This window comes from Trichoderma camerunense (assembly GCF_050948025.1).
Source record: "Trichoderma camerunense strain CBS 138272 chromosome Unknown V8C40scaffold_8, whole genome shotgun sequence".
NCBI lineage: Eukaryota > Fungi > Ascomycota > Sordariomycetes > Hypocreales > Hypocreaceae > Trichoderma > Trichoderma camerunense.
Genome location: NW_028145362.1, coordinates 487,619 through 506,340, shown reverse-complemented (window position 1 = coordinate 506,340; position 18,722 = coordinate 487,619). Strand labels below are relative to the sequence as shown.

The window sequence follows — 18,722 nt, the reverse complement described above, 5'->3', positions numbered from 1 at the left end:
AGTTGCCCTCGCATCTGATTTTCCCAGAAACGTTCCATGTTGATAGGGGCAACCGAGTTATAGCGCTATCCCGCTACAAGGCAGCGGCCCCACGGCAAGCATGAGGCACCGGATACTGGGTCCCTCCGCATTAAAGCGCCACCTGTTTAAAGCAACTACGCCCTGTATCTTCCTATTCCATGTCCACTACAGTGAGCAGTGCCCAAACACCGAATTGACACATGTCAATCCAGTGCATTGCAGCACAGCTTTTTGGATCAAGATCATCCATCAAATCATCAACTATCGTCGTGCCTTTAAGTGAAGCTCACCGGTTCAGGGTTCGAAACACCGCGTCCTCTGTTACATATTAATTCACCCCCTTGCTCTCTTTTGTTTGCTGGTGTCCAGAAACCCCATGATCACTGCGCCAAAACGGGATAGCTCTCGGGACCCAGTCGCAGCCCACAGATTACCGAGCATCGCCATCAACATCTAAACATCCATAGTCGCTGTTCTCATCGCAAACGCCTTTTATTCAAGGCCAGATACTGGACACCGCCTCTTTTCTTGGAGCTTTGGTGATACTAGAACCCATCTCGGCGCCTCATTTAGTCTTCTTGATTCCATCCCTGCTTCTCTACTGGGCTCGGTGTGAAGCCGCCTCGCCGCCATGAATGTACGGCCACCTATAGAGTCGTCGTCTCCCACGGCGGTGCTGTCCGTGGCGTTCAACAAAGACTCGAGCTGCTTTTCAGTGGGCTTGGAATCAGGGATATGTGGTAGGTATCCCGTGAGAGATTGCTCGACGAAGCTCGTGGCAGCTGGCTAATATCGAGTGTGCTCATCAGTCTTTCATACTAAGTCTTGTCTGCTCAAGGCATCAAGAGGTTGGTTCTTCATTTTACATCTCAATATTAGCCAGTAGCGGGCATGGTAGCTGACATCTGATGAGACTTTAACGGCGGCATCGGCCTAGTCCGAATGATGGGAACAACAAATTACCTCGCCCTAGCTGGCGGTGGGAAGTCACCCAAGTTCGCCATCAACAAGGTACTCTCGTTTACCCTGGGCCTGTGATAGGCAAATTATTGATTCATATACATCTAGGCTATTATATGGGACGACATGAAGGGCAAAGTTGCCTTGGAAATCTCAGCCCTCACTCCCATTCGCGGCATGCAGCTAAGTAGAGAACGTATCGTCGTGGTCCTCCAGAACAGCGTCCGCGTCTACTCGTTCGCCAAACCTCCCGAGCTGCTGCATGTGTACGAGACGGCCGACAATTTGCTCGGCCTGTGCTGTCTCTCAGACAAGAAGCTTGCGTTCCCGGGCCGCACAACAGGACAGATCCAAATCGTCGAGCTTGCCACTGGTAATGTCAGTATCATCCCGGCTCACTCATCTGCCCTCAAGGCCATCCAGTTAAGCACCGATGGAGAACTACTGGCAAGTGCCAGCGAAACGGGGACACTCATCCGTGTCTATGCGACTAGCAGCTGTGCCAGGTTAGCAGAGCTCCGCAGAGGCATCGATCCGGCAACCATCTACTCCCTCGCATTTTCGCCGTCTGGATCACTGCTAGCCTGCACCTCTGACAAGTCCACGCTTCACATCTTCGACGTGCCTAACCCTAAGCGGCCGAGTGCTCATCGTAGTCCACAGCCTGGCGGTGCGGCTCAGGAGGCGGATGTTGGCAAATGGGGCATCCTCAGCAAGATCCCACTTATGCCGCGAGTCTTTTCCGATGTCTATTCCTTTACTTCTGCACCCTTTGAAGCTGGAAACGAGTCCATGATTGGCGGCATCTCGTTTTCCGAGGGCACCGTTCTTGGTACAACAAGACCACCCAAAGGTGTCATTGGATGGATCAGCGAGGACAGCCTTGCGGTTATTGGCGCAGGCCAGGACGCAAGGTGGGAGAAGTTTACACTAGTCGACGGTGAGGACGGAAAGCGTCACTGCGTTCGTGAGGGCTGGAAGCGATATCTGGGAAACTCGTCATGAGGGGTAAGAGGGATAACAAAGGGACTATACAGGGAAGATGATTCAATTCAGATGCAGCGAGGGCTTTTGGGCGTTTTTTGGGTAGTTCATGCTGTTTAAACGAAGATGGGGGAATAATTTTATTTGGGTATTCATAGCTTTTTGGACCTGGTACTAATTCTGACGACGCCGAGGAGATCGGCTTCTACTCTTGCGTTGCGATCTTCTCCTACCATCGTCGTCGTCGTCGTCTTCTTCTCTCCGCCTCCTGTGTCTCTCGCGGTCATCGTCTCTTCTATGAGACCTCCTGTCGTCGTTTTCGGGTTTCTTGTCCCGCCGTCTTTCCCGTTCTCGTGAGCCCTCTCGAGGTGAATCTCTGTGCCTCCTGTGACGCTCCCTGGAGTCGTCTCGATGTCGATGTCGTCTTGACTCGCCATCTGACGGTCGCTTTTCTTTCTCCCCCGAGGCTTCATCTCTCCGTGATCTCTCGCGCCGGCCGTCGTCTTCCTTATCTCGTCTTGACTTGTGATGTCTGTGATGCCTACGACTGTCCGGCTTCTCTTTCCTGTCAGCTCTTCGCCGAGCCTCCTCCACCTCTTTCTTCTTCTCGTCAATCAAGAATCCCTTCATGGGATCATCGTCATCATGGTCTCTCATTAAAAGAGCCAACTCTCTCTCCTCGGGCAGCATCGGTCTCTGGACCTCTTCCGGAATGCTCTCGTCGTCGGACACGGCCTTGCCTTCCCTGCGCTGGATATCTTCCCATCCAATTTTGAATTCATCTTGGTCTTCGTCGTCTCGCGCTTGGTATCGGGCGTGGTCAACTCGTAGTAATCTCCCACCAATTTCGGCGCCGCCTAGGTTGTCTACTGCGAGGTCGGTGCTCCTTTGGTCTTCGTATTTGAGCCAGCCGAAGCCCTTTGATTTGCCCGTCTCCTTGTCGCGCACGAGTTTTAGGAAGACTGGTTCGCCGAATTGAGAGAATATCGTGATGATGTCTCCTTCGGAGAGTTCGTATGGGAGGCCGCCAAAGTAGACGAAGGCGGTGTCACGGTAGTCGACATGCCAGGACGCGTCTGGTGAACTTGCGGCAGGTCAGCTCTGCGTTTTGTCGCCAGTTAAAGATTGTTAAAGTATGTGGTATGACTTACATTCCGTTTTCAATTTCTTTTTTATTTAGTGCCTGGATGGCGCGTATCTGGTTCATATTGCTCTGTTCAGATGGCGGATCTTGCTGAGGAACTGAGTCTGTGCTGTCTTGTCGAGGTGCGAACCTTGAAGATGATGCAAGGCTGAGCAGCTGCTTCAATTATTCGAACAAGGCTGCTGTATGCGCACTGAGCTCTAGTTTAGTGACCAATTACCACTAAACAAGCTCCTACAGCACCTGGGGGTAGCGCTGCGCTGTCCCTCCTGGCTCGTCTCCCCACCTAGCCGACGATTATCCATTCATGACCCTTGTTCCAGTCGGGTTGATAGAGATGCTTCTTCTGCCATAGCTATCAGAAATATCTCGCTTCCAAGGCCTATGGCTTCCCATTCCTAATCCTCAGACTAGAGATTTACGACACACGCGGCGATCCCCCAACAGGCGCAGCGCCTTTTCCCCCCACGTCGCATCGTTGTTGGCATCTTTGACCAAGATGCTCCGCTATCCCTAGGACCTTCTATCATCCCACCTTAATACAGCTACGACTTGAAGCGCGCAGCGTTTCCCCCCTATAATAACCCGGCGACTACATCAACGTGTGCGTTCCGGACGGTTACAACTTATTTTCAAGAGCATTTCTGGTTTTAGCGACGCTGCCACCTCGGAGGTGCGGAGACGGCGACCATGGCAAACAGGATATCACAATATACCATGACATCAAGGGACGGCGACAGTCAAAATGGCGAGCCCAAGAGGAACTTGTGGACTTCAATGCTAGAGTCAGTGGCCAGCGGCAAGAGATTACCGGAAAAGAACCTTTTGGTCTTGGGTATGGAGGCATCCTCGTGACTGGAACATTTACACCTTGTCGGCGGGATTCACTGACCGTTCCCCTTCAGGAGGCACCCCGGAATCGCAACGGGAGTTTCTGGACTCGCTGTCAGGATCCGAACCGAGGCGCAACTTTGACCGGCAAAAGATCCCCCCGATTGCGAACAACTACGCCCTAGGTTATACTTATTATGATGTCCTCGACGCGGATCAAGATGGTTAGGAACCCCTCGAAGCCTTGGAGCGGCGACATTGACATTGGTGACTGACTGGTACAAATAGACACACTTGCTCGAGTTTCTCTCTATCTTCTTTCCCAGCCCTCGGGCGAATTCTCTTCGCTCATCGCCCCTTTGCTTACGCCCGAGACGATACCAAACACTGCACTGGTAATACTGTTAGACTGGTCGCACCCGCATTTGTGGCTGCGTCAAATCTGGACATGGCTGCAGGTGTTCCAGGAAGTTCTAGAGCACCTGAGCAGAGATGTGCAAACCGAGATGGAAGAGGTCATGAACAATTGGAAAGAGAGGGGGAGGGGAGGCTCGTCGGTCAACCTGGATGGCACTCCATCCGCCACCGTCGCCAATGGTGATAGCAATGCCGGCTCACTGCCGCTTGGGCCCGGCGAATGGACTGAGCCTCTTGGGCTGCCGTTGTGTGTTGTGTGTCAAAACGTGCGTTTGAGTTTATCATGTCCTTTGCGCTCTCACGGTTTACTGACATATTTTAGTCGCAAAAAATCGACTTTCTAGAGAAGAGCAAAGGATGGAAAGAACCAGACTTTGATGGAGTGCTACAGAATTTGCGAACAGTCCTGCTGAGACGTAAGACCATTCTCTTTTCTTTTTAATGTGATCTTACAGCAACTAACTATGGCTTAGACGGCGCTTCACTCATATACACATCTCAAAGCACCGCATCTCAACTCCCCATTCTTATACACTCAACTCTCGGCATCACTTCTCTTTTGAAACGCCAACCCCTGAAACACAACGTCATCGACCGAGATAAGATTGTTGTCCCCCCGAACTGGGATTCTTGGGGCAAGATTAGAGTTCTGGGTGGCTCGTTTGACACGGAAAAGGTGTCGCAGTACTGGTCTGAGGACATCAAGATTCCCCTCGGGGCCCCTCCTCCAACCCTAGCCTTGCCCGACCCCGAAGACGACGATGACGACGGCTCAAACCAACTGCCTCAAGTTGAGAGCGCCATTGCACTCTACGAAGACTGGTGCAGAGATCCGAATAGTGGAGGACTCGCCCTCGTCGAGAACGCCATGAACGACGGCACGGAAGTGGCTGTTGAAAGTGAAGACACGCAGGACTTTCTTGAACGACAGCTCAAGATTCTGGAGGCGTACAAGTCAAAAGCACCGGAGAAATCGACGGACAGTGCGGTTTCTAGCTCGACGAGGAGAATCGATTACGATGAAAAGACTGTTAATGAGCATATCGGTCCCGTGCAGTTCAATATGGGCGGCATTCAAGTTGACGCTGACGATATGCTGCAGCGCCTTAAGGTATGTTTCATCCTCTTAAACAAGAAGGAAAAAAGACAAGTGAACAAGTGGTAGCTAACATCCGGCACAGGACCGCAATGCACATATCGCAGCTGACGTTCCTACTTCCGAGCCAGAAGGCGCAGTCAGCAACATAGCCAAGGACTTTGACAATGAACAGCTACATGATTTCTTCTCCGGCCTGATGAACAAAACAGCCCGCTGATGGGGGGCGCTGATGAGTAGTATCTTTGACGAGGTGGGGGGGTTTTGTTGGTTGATGCGTTTCGAATGACTGGATGAGAATTATCGTCATTCTGATTAAGCAGGCGGCAGTTAGTTTTCTATGAGCGAGCATTTGGAGACGATTAGGGAAATGAAGTATGGCTTATGTTTGTTCTTTTTTTCATCCGGGGGAGGGGGGGCTTGGAAAAATTAATTGGTCAAGGGAGGATATAATCCGGGGAGGGTAACAAACTCAGGGGTGTTTGGTTGGTGGCGTGAGGAGGCATCCATCCGCTTGTAGAATATATACCCTTGATGAAGATGAAAAAAAAAGGACATGAAATCACACTTTGTCAGATCAGCGTGTTTGTATGTAGCCAGAGGTATACATACACGAGGTACACATTCATGAGTGTCTGGTGAGAGGTCAAAAAAAAAAAGATAATCTCTATATATGACGGTGGTTCCCAAAACCTCTCTCCTTTCCCTTCGAGCCAGAAAAGCACGACCATTCAAGCCAGCCCTTTCAAACCAAATCTCCAGGGGAAAAAAAAACAAAGTGGAATAGGCCATAAAAATAAAAACTCCCCAACCCAATCCGAAATTCCATTTCCCGAAACCACACACTTTTTAAAACAAACGAAAAAAGGGATTTCACGCCTTTTGCCTCGTCGTCTTGTACCTCACATCCACAGTCTTGAGTTCCAATCCCAATCCCAATCTCGCCACGACGACGCCTCCCAGCAGGCCTGGGAACAGCCACGGGTGCTGCAGCATCTCCGCCTCAAAGGCATTGATAGTTTCCCGCGCGAAGCCGGTGAATTTCTCGTCTCCCAGAAGCTCGCCGAGCCGGAACAGGTTGGAGACTGAAACGCCGTTGGTGGAAGGTAGGGATGTGTCCATGCCGTCTTTGAGACGGAGGATGGTGTGAGGAGAGGACTGGGTGGTTGAGTAGAAGGCTCCAGCGGTATCGTAGAAAAGGGCGGTTTGGGATTCTTGAGGTTCAGAGTCAGCAAATGGGCTTGCGAATCAAGAGGTGATTGTGTGAAAAGAAAAGAAGAGAAACAACTTACTCTGCAGGTTGTCTGCGAATTCGACATAGCTTTCGTCCCCTGTAGCATCAAAGAGATCCAAAACACCATGAATTAGGTACGCATAGTCGTCCGCAAAGCCCTCAGTGTCCCGTCCGTCGCTCCATATCCGGTACAGAGTTTTGTTCTTCTCATCCCACAACTTCTCCTTGATAAAGGATACGCACCCCTTGGCTGCGCCAAGATACTTTTTGCTCTTCTCTGGATTTAGCACCCTAAGAGATGTTGCCGTCCTTGCCAGAGCCGAGACTACCAATCCGTTCCATCCAGTGACGATTTTGTCATCCACATCTGGGTGTGGCCGCTCTTTCTCCCGCCTCTTCTTGAGAGCCTCCCTAGCGGTCTGGATGTTCTTCTTCACCGTTGCGACGGGAATATTGAACTGCTTGCTCAGCTCATCGGGCGTTTTCCTGATCCTCAAGATGTTTTGGTTAATAAAGTCATCGTTCGGGTCGTGATCTTCGTCCACGTTTCCATCTTCCTGCACGTCCCAATAGGCCTCAGCCATGGGACTAATATGGCTATCATCAGCGTTGACTACGGAAGCAAACTCGCGTCGCGTCCATAGATAGTAAGCCCCCTCTCTCTTATCACCGTCTCCTCGTTTCGCATAGGAGTCGGCAGCCTCGGATGAGGCAAAGCCGCCGTTCGGAAGAGCAATGGGCGGGGATGTTAGATACTCGGCAAGTTCAACAACGACATCGTAAAATTCACTGTCCTCCATCCCACCACTCTGTTTCCACGCTTCCAGGTAAAGCTGGAGAAGTGATGCATTATCGACGACCATCTTTTCAAAGTTGGGAATGCTCCAATCGGGTGTCACGGAGCACCGGGCAAATCCAGTGGCCCCAATGTGGTCATGAAGCGCCCCATCACGGATCTTGCGCAGAGTATCCAGAGCCATGTCCAGCGCATGTTTACACTCAGCCTCACCAACGACATCCTGCACCGGAGAGGGGAAGTTGACCAGGTTCAACAAAAAGGCCAGCTTTGGGGGCGTCAGGAATTTCGGAGCCAGCCCAAACCCCCCGTATACTGGATCAAAGGTTCCGGCAATGTGCGTATAAGCCTCTTCGAGTTGGTCGAGGTCCAGCTCACTAGACACGGCCGTGCTGTCGCTCACTTTGGCAGCGGGCTGGTTGGGCACTGGAGCACCCCATCCAGCGGGAGCTATCGGCTGTGGAGCCGTAATGCTTCGTTTCCCAAGGGTGCCCTCGGCCGCAAATTCACGCAGTTGGCCAATGACCTCAGTTGCCTCTTTGCGGCATCTAGCCTGCTGATCCTTCCAGATATTGCGCACTTTTTTCAGGATGACTAGAAAGTCTAAGGGCTCATCGCCGTGGTCCTCCGTGGCCCTTCTTGCCACACTGGGCCCGGGCCAATACGTGCCCCCAAAGACGGGCTCCAGTTCGGGGGTGAGGAAGAGGTTGAGAGGCCAGCCTCCAGAGTTGCTCACGGCCTGGACGTAGTTCATGTAGATGGTGTCGATATCGGGACGTACTTCGCGGTCAACGATGATGGGAACAAAGGAGTGGTTCAGGACGGCAGCGCAATCGGAATTCGAAAAGGACTCGAGGGCCATGAGGCGAGAGACTGGGACAGAGTCAGCGAAATCCAACGGGCTCTACGGACGAACTTACAGTGGCAGGCCCTGTATCCAATGTGCAGGAAGATGAGCTTGTTCTCCCTCCTCGCCCTCTCGACAGCCTCGTTGTCCAGCAGTTGCCAGGCCACGAGACTGTCTGCATAGGCCTTGATAAACGGCGACTTGCCGTCCTTTGCGCGGTTCTCGAGGGGCAGCAGCTGGGCTTCTATGCTGCTGCTGCTGCTGTCGCCTCTGTCCGATGGTGGCGAGGACTTCATGGCAACAGCAGATGCCGTCAACTCGGAGACGACCATGGCGAAGTTGAGATTCTTGTTGTAGGTTGTTCGATGGATCCGTCAGCTCCCCCGCCAAATACTAGAACTTATTTCGTCACCAGCCGAGGATTAAGAGCAGCGGCGTTGGTATTCTATGCCAGAGTATTAGTTAGTATTTTGACGTTGCGGCTCTTGACGCTTCACATGCATGGGAGAAGCAAAGCAGGCGGCCGTACCTTGGCAGATAAGGCGTTGCGTCTTATCGCGTGTTAATCTGAAAAGACTGGAGGACTCGCAAATGTTCGGGAATCGGGAGACGACGGTGTAACCAAAAAGCTAGGTCAAGTGCAGTGCTGTGGGCAATGACGGAACAATAGGTGGCTGCTGTAGCTTAGGCTGGTCGCTAAAAGTTGAATAGAGAGAGCTGGGCGAATAACCCCGCCGAGGGGCTGACAAGTTTGGACGGCTTGGATACCCTAGACCAAATCCGGGAGAAGTGATGCGACGGACGAAGATGAGCGCGTATCTGAAGATGGGATGAAGCTGTCGATCTTGCTATTTTTGAGATGAAGTTGGATTGTTGTCGATATGTGGAATTGTGGAAGTAGTAGATTCCTCGTGGGTGCAACGTGTTGAGAAAGATGGTGTTGGCCTAAGTTGACGATTTCTCTAATAGTAAGTTCTTGTTGCTGTCTTTCTACTGTTGAAGCTTTTATATAATAGCTGAGAGCTACGGCATCAAAGCTAAAGATATATACTTTGACTGACTGGGATTGGATGGACTATTGGATTCTCTGTATATTGACGTTTCATTGGAGATGCCGTTTTCGGATGCGACTGCAGTAGTCCTACATGCTCTTGTCAAACGCCGTTGAACCTTGCGCCAGCTTAGCTTACAGCGGCTGAATGTGGATATGAGTGGTCGTGAGGCTCTGCCGCTGCTTGCCTTGTTGTTGGTGGAATATGGTTGTGACAAGATTGTTTCGCATTTGTGGATGTGATAATGCGCACTTTGGGGTTTCACAGCACCGTCGCTTGACTACACAAGGCGTCTCGGCGTGACTCAAAGAAAGGCATTGAAGCCTGGGATTTAATGATGTTTCAATGATTGTGAGTAGCACCACCAGTTCGTCGCGCCATTACATCATCGGTGATGGCACAAGATAAGATTTGGAGGACCACGGCATAGTACATGTATCTTGATAACACATTTGTTCTATGCTGGCGCATTGTTATGAACAAGATAAAGCAGATATGCTAAATAGAGAGACAGATACTATATATCCGTGCTGATGCAGGTATCTAGCTGTATCGACATGATGGAAACCCAACATACCTGCATATTTGACGACACAACTCCAAGCCCAAACTTCTTATCAAAGACATGTCGCAGTGGCTGCAGCGCCTCCACGCGACCGACCACAGCGAACTCGCCTCACTAGCACAACGCAACGCCCTCTGACGGCAATGGCCAGCAGGCACAGTCAGGCGTTCCTACAGCGCATGTGGGATTGATGGAGGGGCTGCCTGGCGCTAATGCAGCCTTGACTCGGCACGCTGAGCCGCGTAACTTTTACGGCGTCTCGGAGCTTGTCTTCTGATTTTGAGCTCCATGTCCAGTTCATCCATGCCATGACCACGGTACAGCCACAGCCAAGCTTCATCTTCGGCTTTCTCCCATTCTCTCCATCTTCTTCCCATCTTCGATTCTTCCCTATCGTAGCTCAACCTGCGTCCACATTTGCCTCGGCAATATCGATATGGCAGAGCCGCAATACACAGTCTTCATCAGAGTCCCCATCCCTCGTCGGGGCTTCGTTGATCCACCTGCCGTACGTTGAAGTGCCCATCCATGTCTCCCTCTATCATATTATAGCGCCATCTGCAGCAGTGACAACATCGACCTGCTAACATTGAACACCCGCCTAGGTCAGTTGGGATACCGCCAAAGACGATGCTTTGTGGAAGATTCTCTCCCAGCACGGCGAAATAGACTGTATGATGCGACCCTCTGCGGAAACTGATGGACGAAAGAACATGAATTGCTAACTGATGCGCAGGGAGCCTAGTGTATGCTACGCCTGATGCCCTGCCGATCCATTCCCCTGAGCTGCCGACTGACCATTTACATCTCCAGAGCCGACCGATTCGAAGTCCCCGTCGAGTTTCTAGTCCAGCAGGTGGCCTACCTGAACGAACGACATCAATCACACACTCTCGCCCAAGTTCGAAAAGCAGCCGCCGCGGCGAAAGGCTCAGCGGCGCAGTCACCCATACCTGGAGCTGATCTAGCTGGTCCAGGACATCTGAGGACACCGTCAGCCCTGTCTATCCGTCGCGATGTGTCCATGCTACGGAATGAGAGCGGCGCCGCTGGGCCTGCCATGAATGCGCCGGCTCGTCCGGCCATGTCGCGCAACACCTCAGCAACGACGACGGTTATGAGGGATGGCGGCGGCGCTTCTCCCAGGATAGGCAACAGACCCAATCCCCGAGGCGCTGGGCAATCTGGGGGGATACGACTATCATCGCTGCCGACGCCATCGCCAGCGCCGACACCAAGATCTCCCAAGCTACCCGGGGCTGAGATCAACAGGATGGATTCACCTGGCCCGGCCGAGACGAGCTCGACAACCTCCTCATCCGACGATGAATCGCTGCCGGTTCAGTCCCGCATCATCCGTCGACCACCGCGACCTCAACAACAAGATTCATCCCTTGGCTATCATGCGGATGATGATGATGAGTCGGAACCTGCGTTTCAACCGCGGAATGCGCCCTCTGCTGACGCATCGGCGCATGACCTGTCGTCTACATTGAAGTTGAGGAATCAAGAGGGCCGCAACCCACCGAGGCGGACTCCAAAGCCATTTGCAAAGGAACTCAACCACTCGCAGACCTCCGACTCATCAGCGAGCTCCCCTGCCATGGTGTCGCGGCCAGGCAAGTCGCGAGAGCGCAACAGCGCAGGCCCCTCGTCTCCTCGCCGCAACACAGAGACCCGGAGCTCTCAAGAAAATAGCGAGGGCACGCCTAGCATCAGCAGCAGCTTTAGCGACTTGGACGGTATAGTTTTCTAAGATGTTGAGACATTGTTGTACATTTCCCATGCTGACATGCTTGTCGATACAGATGCATCAGTTACGCGCTCTGCTATGGAGGAAGTTCTGGCTAGTCGAATGGGGAGCACAAGTCGCTTTGGCTTTTCATTTCGACGTTAATGGGAGTTTGACGTTGTTTATACCTGCTGTTTGGCTTCTTCTGAATGATTACTTCGCAAATGATTTTTAATCTGGGCGGCGGTTTGGCGTTATATGGTTGAAAGATGGAAACTTGACGACCTTTTAATGACATATATTGACAGATACAGTTTGTTCACTCGCAGCAATGCGGCGAACTCTTTTGAGACACTAGGAATTCTCTTAATTATCTACCAAGCTCTATATATTTTTCTAAGTAGAGTAGCTAAGATACTTTTTGTTCAACTTGTGCCGCTGTTGGAGACTAAAACCCCCAGTTTCAACCTATGGTATCTTCACATTGTCATTTGAGGCATGTTTGTAGACCAGGTTGCTTTGTAAATCTATAGGCATATAGTTGCGTAGACAGGAGAAATCAGCTGCTGTTGCTCTCATTCTTCTATTTCTTACTAGATAGAACCCGCAAAATATCTAGGGCCAATGTTGTGGTCAGAGATGCATCAGTAACCCCGTTGCGAGCACATGCCCTCGCTCTTACCGGCGGGTGCGCGCAGCTGGCATGCGGCTATTCGCATCGAGTGCTTCAAGGGCTTCTACCAGAGTCTGAATGCTTCCGGTGCGTTTACAAGCTACATGTTGTTGGGGGAATACATCTCTTTATCGGCACTCTGCCTATCTCCTCCTCTTTTAAGCGTTGTAGTGGCTCCCAACTTCTACATCTTCCACATCTCTATCAACAACAGGGCATCAAAGAACTTTCTTCTCTACTCCAAATCAAACAGATAGAAGAATCAAAACCTTCCCACCGTCGTCATGTTTCGTCGTCTGTGGTCGGGCCTCCCAAAGGATGCCTCTTTTCCGTCGGATCTCAAGGGACTCGGGTTTGTCACCTCACATTTTTTACTTCCTCTTCTTTAATGTACGGAGTTTGCTTATTTCAAACCCGCTAACTGCCTTGAAATAGATACTTCATCAACGATCAAGATGAAATCAGGTCCATCGAGGATCCCGATAATTACTTCAAGTTCTTTATTGACAAAAACCCTCGGATTTGCGCTCGTCAGCGATTCGCATTCAACCGTGAGTTGGAATCATACATTCAACAAATTAAGGCTCTCTATTCCATATATCTGACAGATAATTCACAGATGCCCTAGAATCCGTAATTCACGAACGTCTAGAGAAAGAAAGCCTACAGAAACTCTTTCTCCCTCTAGGAACATCCACAACCGAGCCCCATATGCCCATCTTCATCACCCCAAATCTGGATACGAAACCTCGTATCGTGGTCATATTCGGCGAACCTACGCAGGAACTCGGTCTCGTGGCCGGTCGTGTCGCCAATGGAGCTGGAGGCATCAACGAAGGAAGCATGGTCTCTGTGGTTCGTGCTCTAGCATCGCAGCGTTCGTCTGCAGATGATGCCTCTCCGCCAGGTATCGTGCTGGCAAATATGGGCCAGACGTATTTTTGGCCACAGGGAAAGCGTGCGATTACGGTTCTTGCGAGCTCGTTTTTGCCGCTGCCTAGCTTGTTGCACAAAGGTGTGCGACATGTGCCGGCGCTGAATGACATCCCTGGCAACGAGGATCCAGTGAAGCATGTCAAGTACATTTTTGGCGAGGTGCTTCGCTCCATGGCAAATGACAAGGCATTGTTGGATGTTATAGCTATTGGAGAGAGCTGTGAAATCGTCGAAAAGTTTTTAGATGGCCAACAAGCTTGGGATGCCTGGGGCAAGAGGCTTAGTTCCCTGACTTTGTTGGGCCCAGTATACGAAGCGGAAAGTTTGACAAACGCATCGTTCAAAGATTTCATGGCCAAGGTTAGACGCTGACTCCCATTTCCTCGAAAGAAACTATTGTTCCGCTAACATGGCACATTTAGCGAGCCCGTGGCTATCTCGTCTGTCCAGAGCCCCTCGGCACTCCTCTGGCTCCCCCTGAAGGTAATTCGGAGCTCAGGATTCCATCCCTGGGATTTCCATGCCTCTCCTCATCTGAGCCAATGTACGACGAGACTATTCTGATTCGAGCCCGATCTCATATCATTTCGCACATCCAAGATGTAGCTATGGATTTAGGCTACGAGAATCCAGCTATCACGCCGATCGATTGCCCGCCACCTGCCATGACTGAGCAGCACTGGGATGACTTGCCCGAGGAAAATAAGCCTGTGGTATCCAAGGTTGACCCGGCAGAGTTCAAGGCGCAGGTGAAGCAGGCTAAGCGCTGGAGAAAGTTTCAAGAGACTGGAAAGGCACCGGATACAGATTCTGAGTCAGAGTCGGAGATCTAATAGACGGATGTTGTTTTTACTGGAAACGTCGGCTTAGGAATGTAATAGCCCCGACATGGTTTCATAAGGTAATAGGTAGACCTGAGGACGGACATTATCATAGAGATCAAGGAAAAGATCAAGAAAAAGCAATTCTTTGCCATCTCCACTAGCTTATACTAATACAAGGGGTTCTGCAGTATCCTCCTATCGGACAATGCGTTTTAATACAACGGGGTAAATAACCAACCAATAACTATAGCCTATTTAATACACTTAAACCTTGAAAAACGATACAATGCCGGGCTTTGGCGCCTGAACATCCTCCAACAACTCTCGTGTCCGCTTGACGCGGTCTTGAATCACTACCTCCTCAGCTTCCCAGCGGCCCTCTGTCGCTTGTGACGGTCCGCTCCAGAAAGAGAACATGGATGCCTGAGATCCTGTCGCCTTCTTTTCTTTCTCCTCTTTTGCCAATCTTGATACCATGATGGACCAGTTGCCTAATCCAGTAGAGAGACAGTTTCTGCACGTCGATTTCGTCTCGCGGGCGTCCTGGGGTAGTTTAGAATCTCGGAGTTGCTCCTCTGCCAAGTCCACTCCGTCTCTGGTCCATGCCAAACCCTCATCTCTTGATCCTGTAGCGTAGAGAATCTCTCCGATGTAAAGATTCAGGGCGGCTTCCTGACAGCGCTCCAGAGTGCTTCGCCAAGGGGGTTGTGTGCCGTCGGGGGGAGGTGGGGGATAGTCCGGCGGGGCGAAGAATTTGACTATCTGCTGAGTGAAAGATTCAATTTTGGGTTTAGAAGATGTTGTGCGAGGGGGTTCATCAGATAGAGAGCGGCGAGCTTTGAGGATGGAGAGGTAGATTGGTAGGGCGGAGGAAATGTCTCCCTTGCGAGCTATGTGGTTTGCCGTGGCTGTCAGGGCGTCAAGGACGTTCATTGATGGTGGCCCGGCGCGCTCTTTGAGAGTCAGGGTTCTCGGATCGTAGGGCAGGTTCTTTGGGTCCACGCCGGAGGTTGCTTCTGCGAGCGCTAGTTTGTAGAGAGATTCGGCACCTTCGGTATTGCCCTTGAATTCCATGAAACTGGCGTATTCCAGGCACGCTTCCATCTTCTGGCGCGAAGTCAGGCCTCTGGTCGCAAGGATCTTGGTGTACCAGTTGTCGGCGGACGGATATGCGGTCTCGCAGTCTTCCTCACGGGGAGCTGACGGGTTGCCTGGCGGGATTGGGGTCGGGTGAGGATTCGACGGGCCAATGACGAATTCGGGGGGCGTTACGATGTTGCGTGTTATGTCTCTCTGCCAGCCGTCGACGTGCTCTGCAGCTTTGGCGGCCAACATGATGGCCTCAAAGTATCCTCTTCGCCATTCCTCGGATTTCGCTGAAATGTCGCAGGCGATGAATTCTCCGGGCACTTCCAACAGCGGGTCGACCACGTCCGAGAGCTTCACTACGTCCTGTCCACCCGTCTTGATATCTTCCAATCGAATAACGACTCCTCGTGACAGCTCCAGCGCCCTCGCCCAGTTGATCTCGCCATTCTTGGGGTCCTTGAAACTATTTGCGTCCCGGAGAAACTTCCTCGTCAAGTAGTGCCACTCGTGTGGCGTCGGAAACTCTCGCTCGACAATCTCCTCGTTGACTGCAAAGAAGATAGTCAAGACGCATACGGCAGCTCCCCAGAGCGTGAGGGTGTAGCGCACAACGAGCTTCGCCTCATGTTTCCACCATCTTTGTCTTTCGGATGTGAATCGCCGTACTGAATTAGGACTAGATCTGGGGATGAAGAGAAACGGTAGGATGGGTCGTGATCCGTTCGTAGTGGTGAGGCGGGATTGGTTCGCAAAGCTCCGGAGGCATCGCGGGCGGGAGCCTGCGGGATGCAGGAGGATCCTCCGGGATATTAATCTTGGGGCCATGGCGGCGCTGGCCTGGGAGAGCCGGAGTCCCGGGCTGGGCGAATCAATTCACTGACGGAGAAATAATCTTGTGTCGTCGAGATCTATGCAATGTAGAGTTGCATCATTCCTATCTTTTGCATCCCACCTTCGATAAGCCCGGCTAATGACTAAGCAGCCGTCAAGTCCACTAAAATTCCTGCACAATTCAATGGCACCATCGTAGTTGAGTACTCATGTAGCCAATCGCTTCTTTGTTGGATAAAACTTATAGGAAATATCTGGTTTAAATGATGTGAGCAGCATGTCTTCATTCTTATCAGATACACTTTCCAATTCCCGGTTCCAGCTGCTCGCAACCGCGGCTGTGTCCGGTGCAACTGTAGCGGGATTGATACTAGGTTTTCAGGCATTGGAACGAGAAGAGCGGCTTTCAGAACTGAAGAACTCCATCCCATTGCTGTCAACCGACAGAGGAAGAGTGAATTGAATCCTCAGCCTTTTACAAATAACTTAAAGACTAACAGTCTCTTAGTTGAACAGCTTCGGTGCCTCATCAGAATCAGGCCTGGATCTTGAAGATGCTCGCAACATAGCCCTGGCAAAGCGGGCACAAGCCGGAGACTTTGACGAGGAACTTATTCTGGAGCAGCTTGCACGCAACCAGGTTTTCCTTACACCAGAAGGCCTACAGAAGTTACGGGATTCATTTGTTATAATAGTCGGTTGTGGAGGCGTCGGTTCACATTGCGCTGCTACTCTCGCTCGGTCAGGTGTCTCCAGGATTCGACTCATTGACTTTGACCAAGTTACCCTGAGCTCATTGAACCGACATGCTGTTGCAACTCTGGCAGATGTTGGCACTCCCAAAGTACAGTGCCTGTTTCGACGACTCATTGCCATCGCCCCGTGGATCAAGTTCGACCTCCGCCAAGAAAAGTTTGATGAATCTGTTGCCGAAACCATGCTAGCACCCTGGAAAGACGATGGCCGCAAACCAGATTTCATCATCGACGCTATTGACAACATCGATACAAAGGTTGCTCTGTTAAAGTACTGCTATGATAACAACTTACCGGTCATCAGCTCCATGGGCGCAGGATGTAAAGGAGACCCTACCAAGATAGTCATCGGCGACATTGGCACGAGTAAAGACGACGGACTATCACGAGCTACAAGACGACGACTGAAGCTTCTTGGCATCACCAGCGGTATACCCGTCGTGTACTCTACGGAGCAATCTGGAGAGGGCAAAGCTGAGCTGTTGCCCCTACCCGAAGAGGAGTTTCAGAAAGGCTCAGTTGGCGATCTTGGTGTCATGGCCAATTTCCGAGTGCGAATACTTCCAGTGCTAGGGACTATGCCGGCAATCTTTGGATTGACAGCAGCCAACCACGTTATTCTGAAAATTACTGGATATCCCATCTCATATGTGCCCGGCAAGGCGCGTGAACGAATGTATGAAGGCATTTTGACATATGTTCAGGGCTCGGAGGAGAAACTCGCTCGAATGTTTGTGCCTGGGACTACAGGCCTCAAGACGCCTCTCACACTTGGCGACGTGGCATTCATGACGGAAGAGCTGTATCGCGGTCGTAGCATTCTCAGCGGTATCCCTACAAAGCTGGTCTTAATCAGATGGAGGAAGCCTGAAACATGCAGTATGACGGTTATCGGGGAAGGCAAGGACGAACAGAAATGCTCCACGATTAGGCTGAGAGACTTGGCGTGTATGACGAAGGAAGAGGCCACAAGACACGAGAAGGAAATCTTCAAGGCAGACAAACCTCTCGAAGAATTGTATGATGAAGAGACCATCAAGCGTGTGGAGGAACGGATGAGAGAAGCAGAGCAGTATGAGTGGTTCCGTAGGTAGAATGGAAATACCATCATACTCACGATCCCCTCCTCCGTGCAGACACCGAGACTCCGATATAGGGATTTGTAATCCTCTTGGTATAAAAGGCTTGAAATCCCCCCGATGTAAGGAACCTGCAAAACACAAGAACAGGCGGCCTATGTCAACGGCATTCGGTAAAGGCAGCTGCATCACATGAGCTCACTGTGCTATTTCTGTCCTTGTTTGAGGCGGTGTAAAAGGCAGTAGTATTACATCAACTGGCCCTGGTTCAAGTGAATATTTTGCGGTAATGGCGGTAACCTTTCCTGGATATCCTATTCGTTGCTTGCTCTCTGTAAGACTTACTGTAAGAATGTGTGCCAAATAGCAAAAGCTATTCACCGGTCATCAGACACGAGGTAGGCTTCTGTTGTACTATCTACGCCTTGCATGCACTGTGCCTAACTATGGTACGTTTTGCACTTGGATGTAAGGATTATGGACAGGGGAGTCCCATGCTGCATAACTATGCATCCCGGGGTGTACTTCACTAACTGCAAAGGTGGTCACCTTCGGCCAAAGATGAGATGAACATTGGGCGCTGGCTAGAGTGTGTGACTTGATGATTTGTTGGCACTCTTATCGTTGTAAAACTGTGATAGGTAGGCGAAAGAGGCATTTCGGGTTGTGATGTAAGGGGGCGTCTAGGCATTATGCAAGGATATGAACAATTTATGTGAAATCAGCTTGTATGAAAGGAATGTATGCTCCGTGTAGCAATCACAATGTAATGCCTTTTCTAATTGGCGGGATTGTTTGAGGAATATTGCCTAGTATACAACAACACAGCAGTATACATAGAAGTGATAAACGGAAG

The 18,722-nt window shown here is 51.1% G+C and overlaps 8 protein-coding genes across 8 annotated transcripts; 5 read left to right on the top strand and 3 right to left on the bottom strand.

Annotated features, from left to right (window-relative positions):
* Positions 1 to 186: 186 nt before the first annotated feature.
* On the top strand, positions 187 to 2,221 carry V8C40DRAFT_243858 (phosphatidylinositol-3,5-bisphosphate binding protein HSV2). The gene is made up of 4 exons (XM_083215526.1): positions 187 to 761; positions 831 to 869; positions 935 to 1,032; positions 1,090 to 2,221. The coding sequence occupies exons 1-4, from the start codon at positions 653 to 655 to the stop codon at positions 1,984 to 1,986; spliced, it is 1,143 nt and encodes a 380-aa protein (XP_083073555.1). The 5' UTR covers positions 187 to 652; the 3' UTR covers positions 1,987 to 2,221.
* V8C40DRAFT_243857 (IST3 family RNA-binding protein) lies at positions 2,094 to 3,276 on the bottom strand. Its single transcript, XM_083215525.1, has 2 exons — positions 3,117 to 3,276; positions 2,094 to 3,049 (listed from the first exon to the last, which is right to left on the bottom strand). The coding sequence occupies exons 1-2, from the start codon at positions 3,170 to 3,172 to the stop codon at positions 2,140 to 2,142; spliced, it is 966 nt and encodes a 321-aa protein (XP_083073554.1). The 5' UTR covers positions 3,173 to 3,276; the 3' UTR covers positions 2,094 to 2,139.
* Positions 3,277 to 3,351: 75 nt separating this feature from the next.
* V8C40DRAFT_243854 (dynein light intermediate chain-domain-containing protein) lies at positions 3,352 to 6,166 on the top strand. The gene is made up of 6 exons (XM_083215524.1): positions 3,352 to 3,944; positions 4,015 to 4,164; positions 4,229 to 4,623; positions 4,680 to 4,773; positions 4,831 to 5,468; positions 5,539 to 6,166. Exons 1-6 carry the CDS (start codon positions 3,800 to 3,802, stop codon positions 5,671 to 5,673), a joined length of 1,557 nt encoding a protein of 518 aa, XP_083073553.1. The 5' UTR covers positions 3,352 to 3,799; the 3' UTR covers positions 5,674 to 6,166.
* Positions 6,024 to 9,410, bottom strand: V8C40DRAFT_243851 (thioredoxin domain-containing protein). Its single transcript, XM_083215523.1, has 4 exons — positions 8,860 to 9,410; positions 8,404 to 8,775; positions 6,746 to 8,356; positions 6,024 to 6,667 (listed from the first exon to the last, which is right to left on the bottom strand). Exons 2-4 carry the CDS (start codon positions 8,660 to 8,662, stop codon positions 6,327 to 6,329), a joined length of 2,211 nt encoding a protein of 736 aa, XP_083073552.1. The 5' UTR covers positions 8,663 to 8,775; positions 8,860 to 9,410; the 3' UTR covers positions 6,024 to 6,326.
* A 719-nt stretch (positions 9,411 to 10,129) lies between these two features.
* Positions 10,130 to 12,098, top strand: V8C40DRAFT_243849 (uncharacterized protein). The gene is made up of 5 exons (XM_083215522.1): positions 10,130 to 10,455; positions 10,553 to 10,619; positions 10,684 to 10,693; positions 10,761 to 11,689; positions 11,756 to 12,098. The coding sequence occupies exons 1-5, from the start codon at positions 10,384 to 10,386 to the stop codon at positions 11,842 to 11,844; spliced, it is 1,167 nt and encodes a 388-aa protein (XP_083073551.1). The 5' UTR covers positions 10,130 to 10,383; the 3' UTR covers positions 11,845 to 12,098.
* A 509-nt stretch (positions 12,099 to 12,607) lies between these two features.
* Positions 12,608 to 14,121, top strand: V8C40DRAFT_287057 (uncharacterized protein; the record flags this gene model as incomplete). The annotated part of the gene is made up of 4 exons (XM_083222634.1): positions 12,608 to 12,704; positions 12,788 to 12,903; positions 12,972 to 13,648; positions 13,711 to 14,121. The coding sequence occupies exons 1-4, from the start codon at positions 12,637 to 12,639 to the stop codon at positions 14,119 to 14,121; spliced, it is 1,272 nt and encodes a 423-aa protein (XP_083073550.1). The 5' UTR covers positions 12,608 to 12,636.
* A 118-nt stretch (positions 14,122 to 14,239) lies between these two features.
* Positions 14,240 to 16,112, bottom strand: V8C40DRAFT_243844 (uncharacterized protein). The gene has a single exon (XM_083215521.1). It carries the CDS (start codon positions 16,024 to 16,026, stop codon positions 14,377 to 14,379), a length of 1,650 nt encoding a protein of 549 aa, XP_083073549.1. The 5' UTR covers positions 16,027 to 16,112; the 3' UTR covers positions 14,240 to 14,376.
* Positions 16,113 to 16,242: 130 nt separating this feature from the next.
* Positions 16,243 to 18,109, top strand: V8C40DRAFT_243843 (tRNA threonylcarbamoyladenosine dehydratase; the record flags this gene model as incomplete). The annotated part of the gene is made up of 2 exons (XM_083215520.1): positions 16,243 to 16,486; positions 16,541 to 18,109. Coding segments are annotated over exons 1-2 (1,514 nt in total), but the record flags the coding sequence as incomplete, so codon positions are not given.
* Between the last annotated feature and the right edge of the window lie 613 nt (positions 18,110 to 18,722).

Excerpts from the sequence above, each read along its gene's own strand:
- V8C40DRAFT_243851 (XM_083215523.1), bottom strand. The coding sequence starts at position 8,662 with ATGGTCGTCTCCGAGTTGACGGCATCTGCTGTTGCCATGAAGTCCTCG. Across the intron at positions 8,357-8,403 it reads TGGATACAGGGCCTGCCACT|TCTCTCGCCTCATGGCCCTC; the intron begins GTAAGTTCGTCC and ends ACTCTGTCCCAG. Across the intron at positions 6,668-6,745 it reads ATTCGCAGACAACCTGCAGA|AATCCCAAACCGCCCTTTTC; the intron begins GTAAGTTGTTTC and ends CTGAACCTCAAG.
- V8C40DRAFT_243854 (XM_083215524.1), top strand. The coding sequence starts at position 3,800 with ATGGCAAACAGGATATCACAATATACCATGACATCAAGGGACGGCGAC. Across the intron at positions 3,945-4,014 it reads AAAGAACCTTTTGGTCTTGG|GAGGCACCCCGGAATCGCAA; the intron begins GTATGGAGGCAT and ends GTTCCCCTTCAG. Across the intron at positions 4,165-4,228 it reads CCTCGACGCGGATCAAGATG|ACACACTTGCTCGAGTTTCT; the intron begins GTTAGGAACCCC and ends TGGTACAAATAG.
- V8C40DRAFT_243849 (XM_083215522.1), top strand. The coding sequence starts at position 10,384 with ATGGCAGAGCCGCAATACACAGTCTTCATCAGAGTCCCCATCCCTCGT. Across the intron at positions 10,456-10,552 it reads GCTTCGTTGATCCACCTGCC|GTCAGTTGGGATACCGCCAA; the intron begins GTACGTTGAAGT and ends ACACCCGCCTAG. Across the intron at positions 11,690-11,755 it reads CAGCTTTAGCGACTTGGACG|ATGCATCAGTTACGCGCTCT; the intron begins GTATAGTTTTCT and ends TTGTCGATACAG.
- V8C40DRAFT_243858 (XM_083215526.1), top strand. The coding sequence starts at position 653 with ATGAATGTACGGCCACCTATAGAGTCGTCGTCTCCCACGGCGGTGCTG. Across the intron at positions 762-830 it reads CTTGGAATCAGGGATATGTG|TCTTTCATACTAAGTCTTGT; the intron begins GTAGGTATCCCG and ends TGTGCTCATCAG. Across the intron at positions 870-934 it reads TCTGCTCAAGGCATCAAGAG|ACTTTAACGGCGGCATCGGC; the intron begins GTTGGTTCTTCA and ends ACATCTGATGAG.
- V8C40DRAFT_243857 (XM_083215525.1), bottom strand. The coding sequence starts at position 3,172 with ATGAACCAGATACGCGCCATCCAGGCACTAAATAAAAAAGAAATTGAA. Across the intron at positions 3,050-3,116 it reads AAAGAAATTGAAAACGGAAT|TTCACCAGACGCGTCCTGGC; the intron begins GTAAGTCATACC and ends ACCTGCCGCAAG.
- V8C40DRAFT_243844 (XM_083215521.1), bottom strand. The coding sequence starts at position 16,026 with ATGGCCCCAAGATTAATATCCCGGAGGATCCTCCTGCATCCCGCAGGC.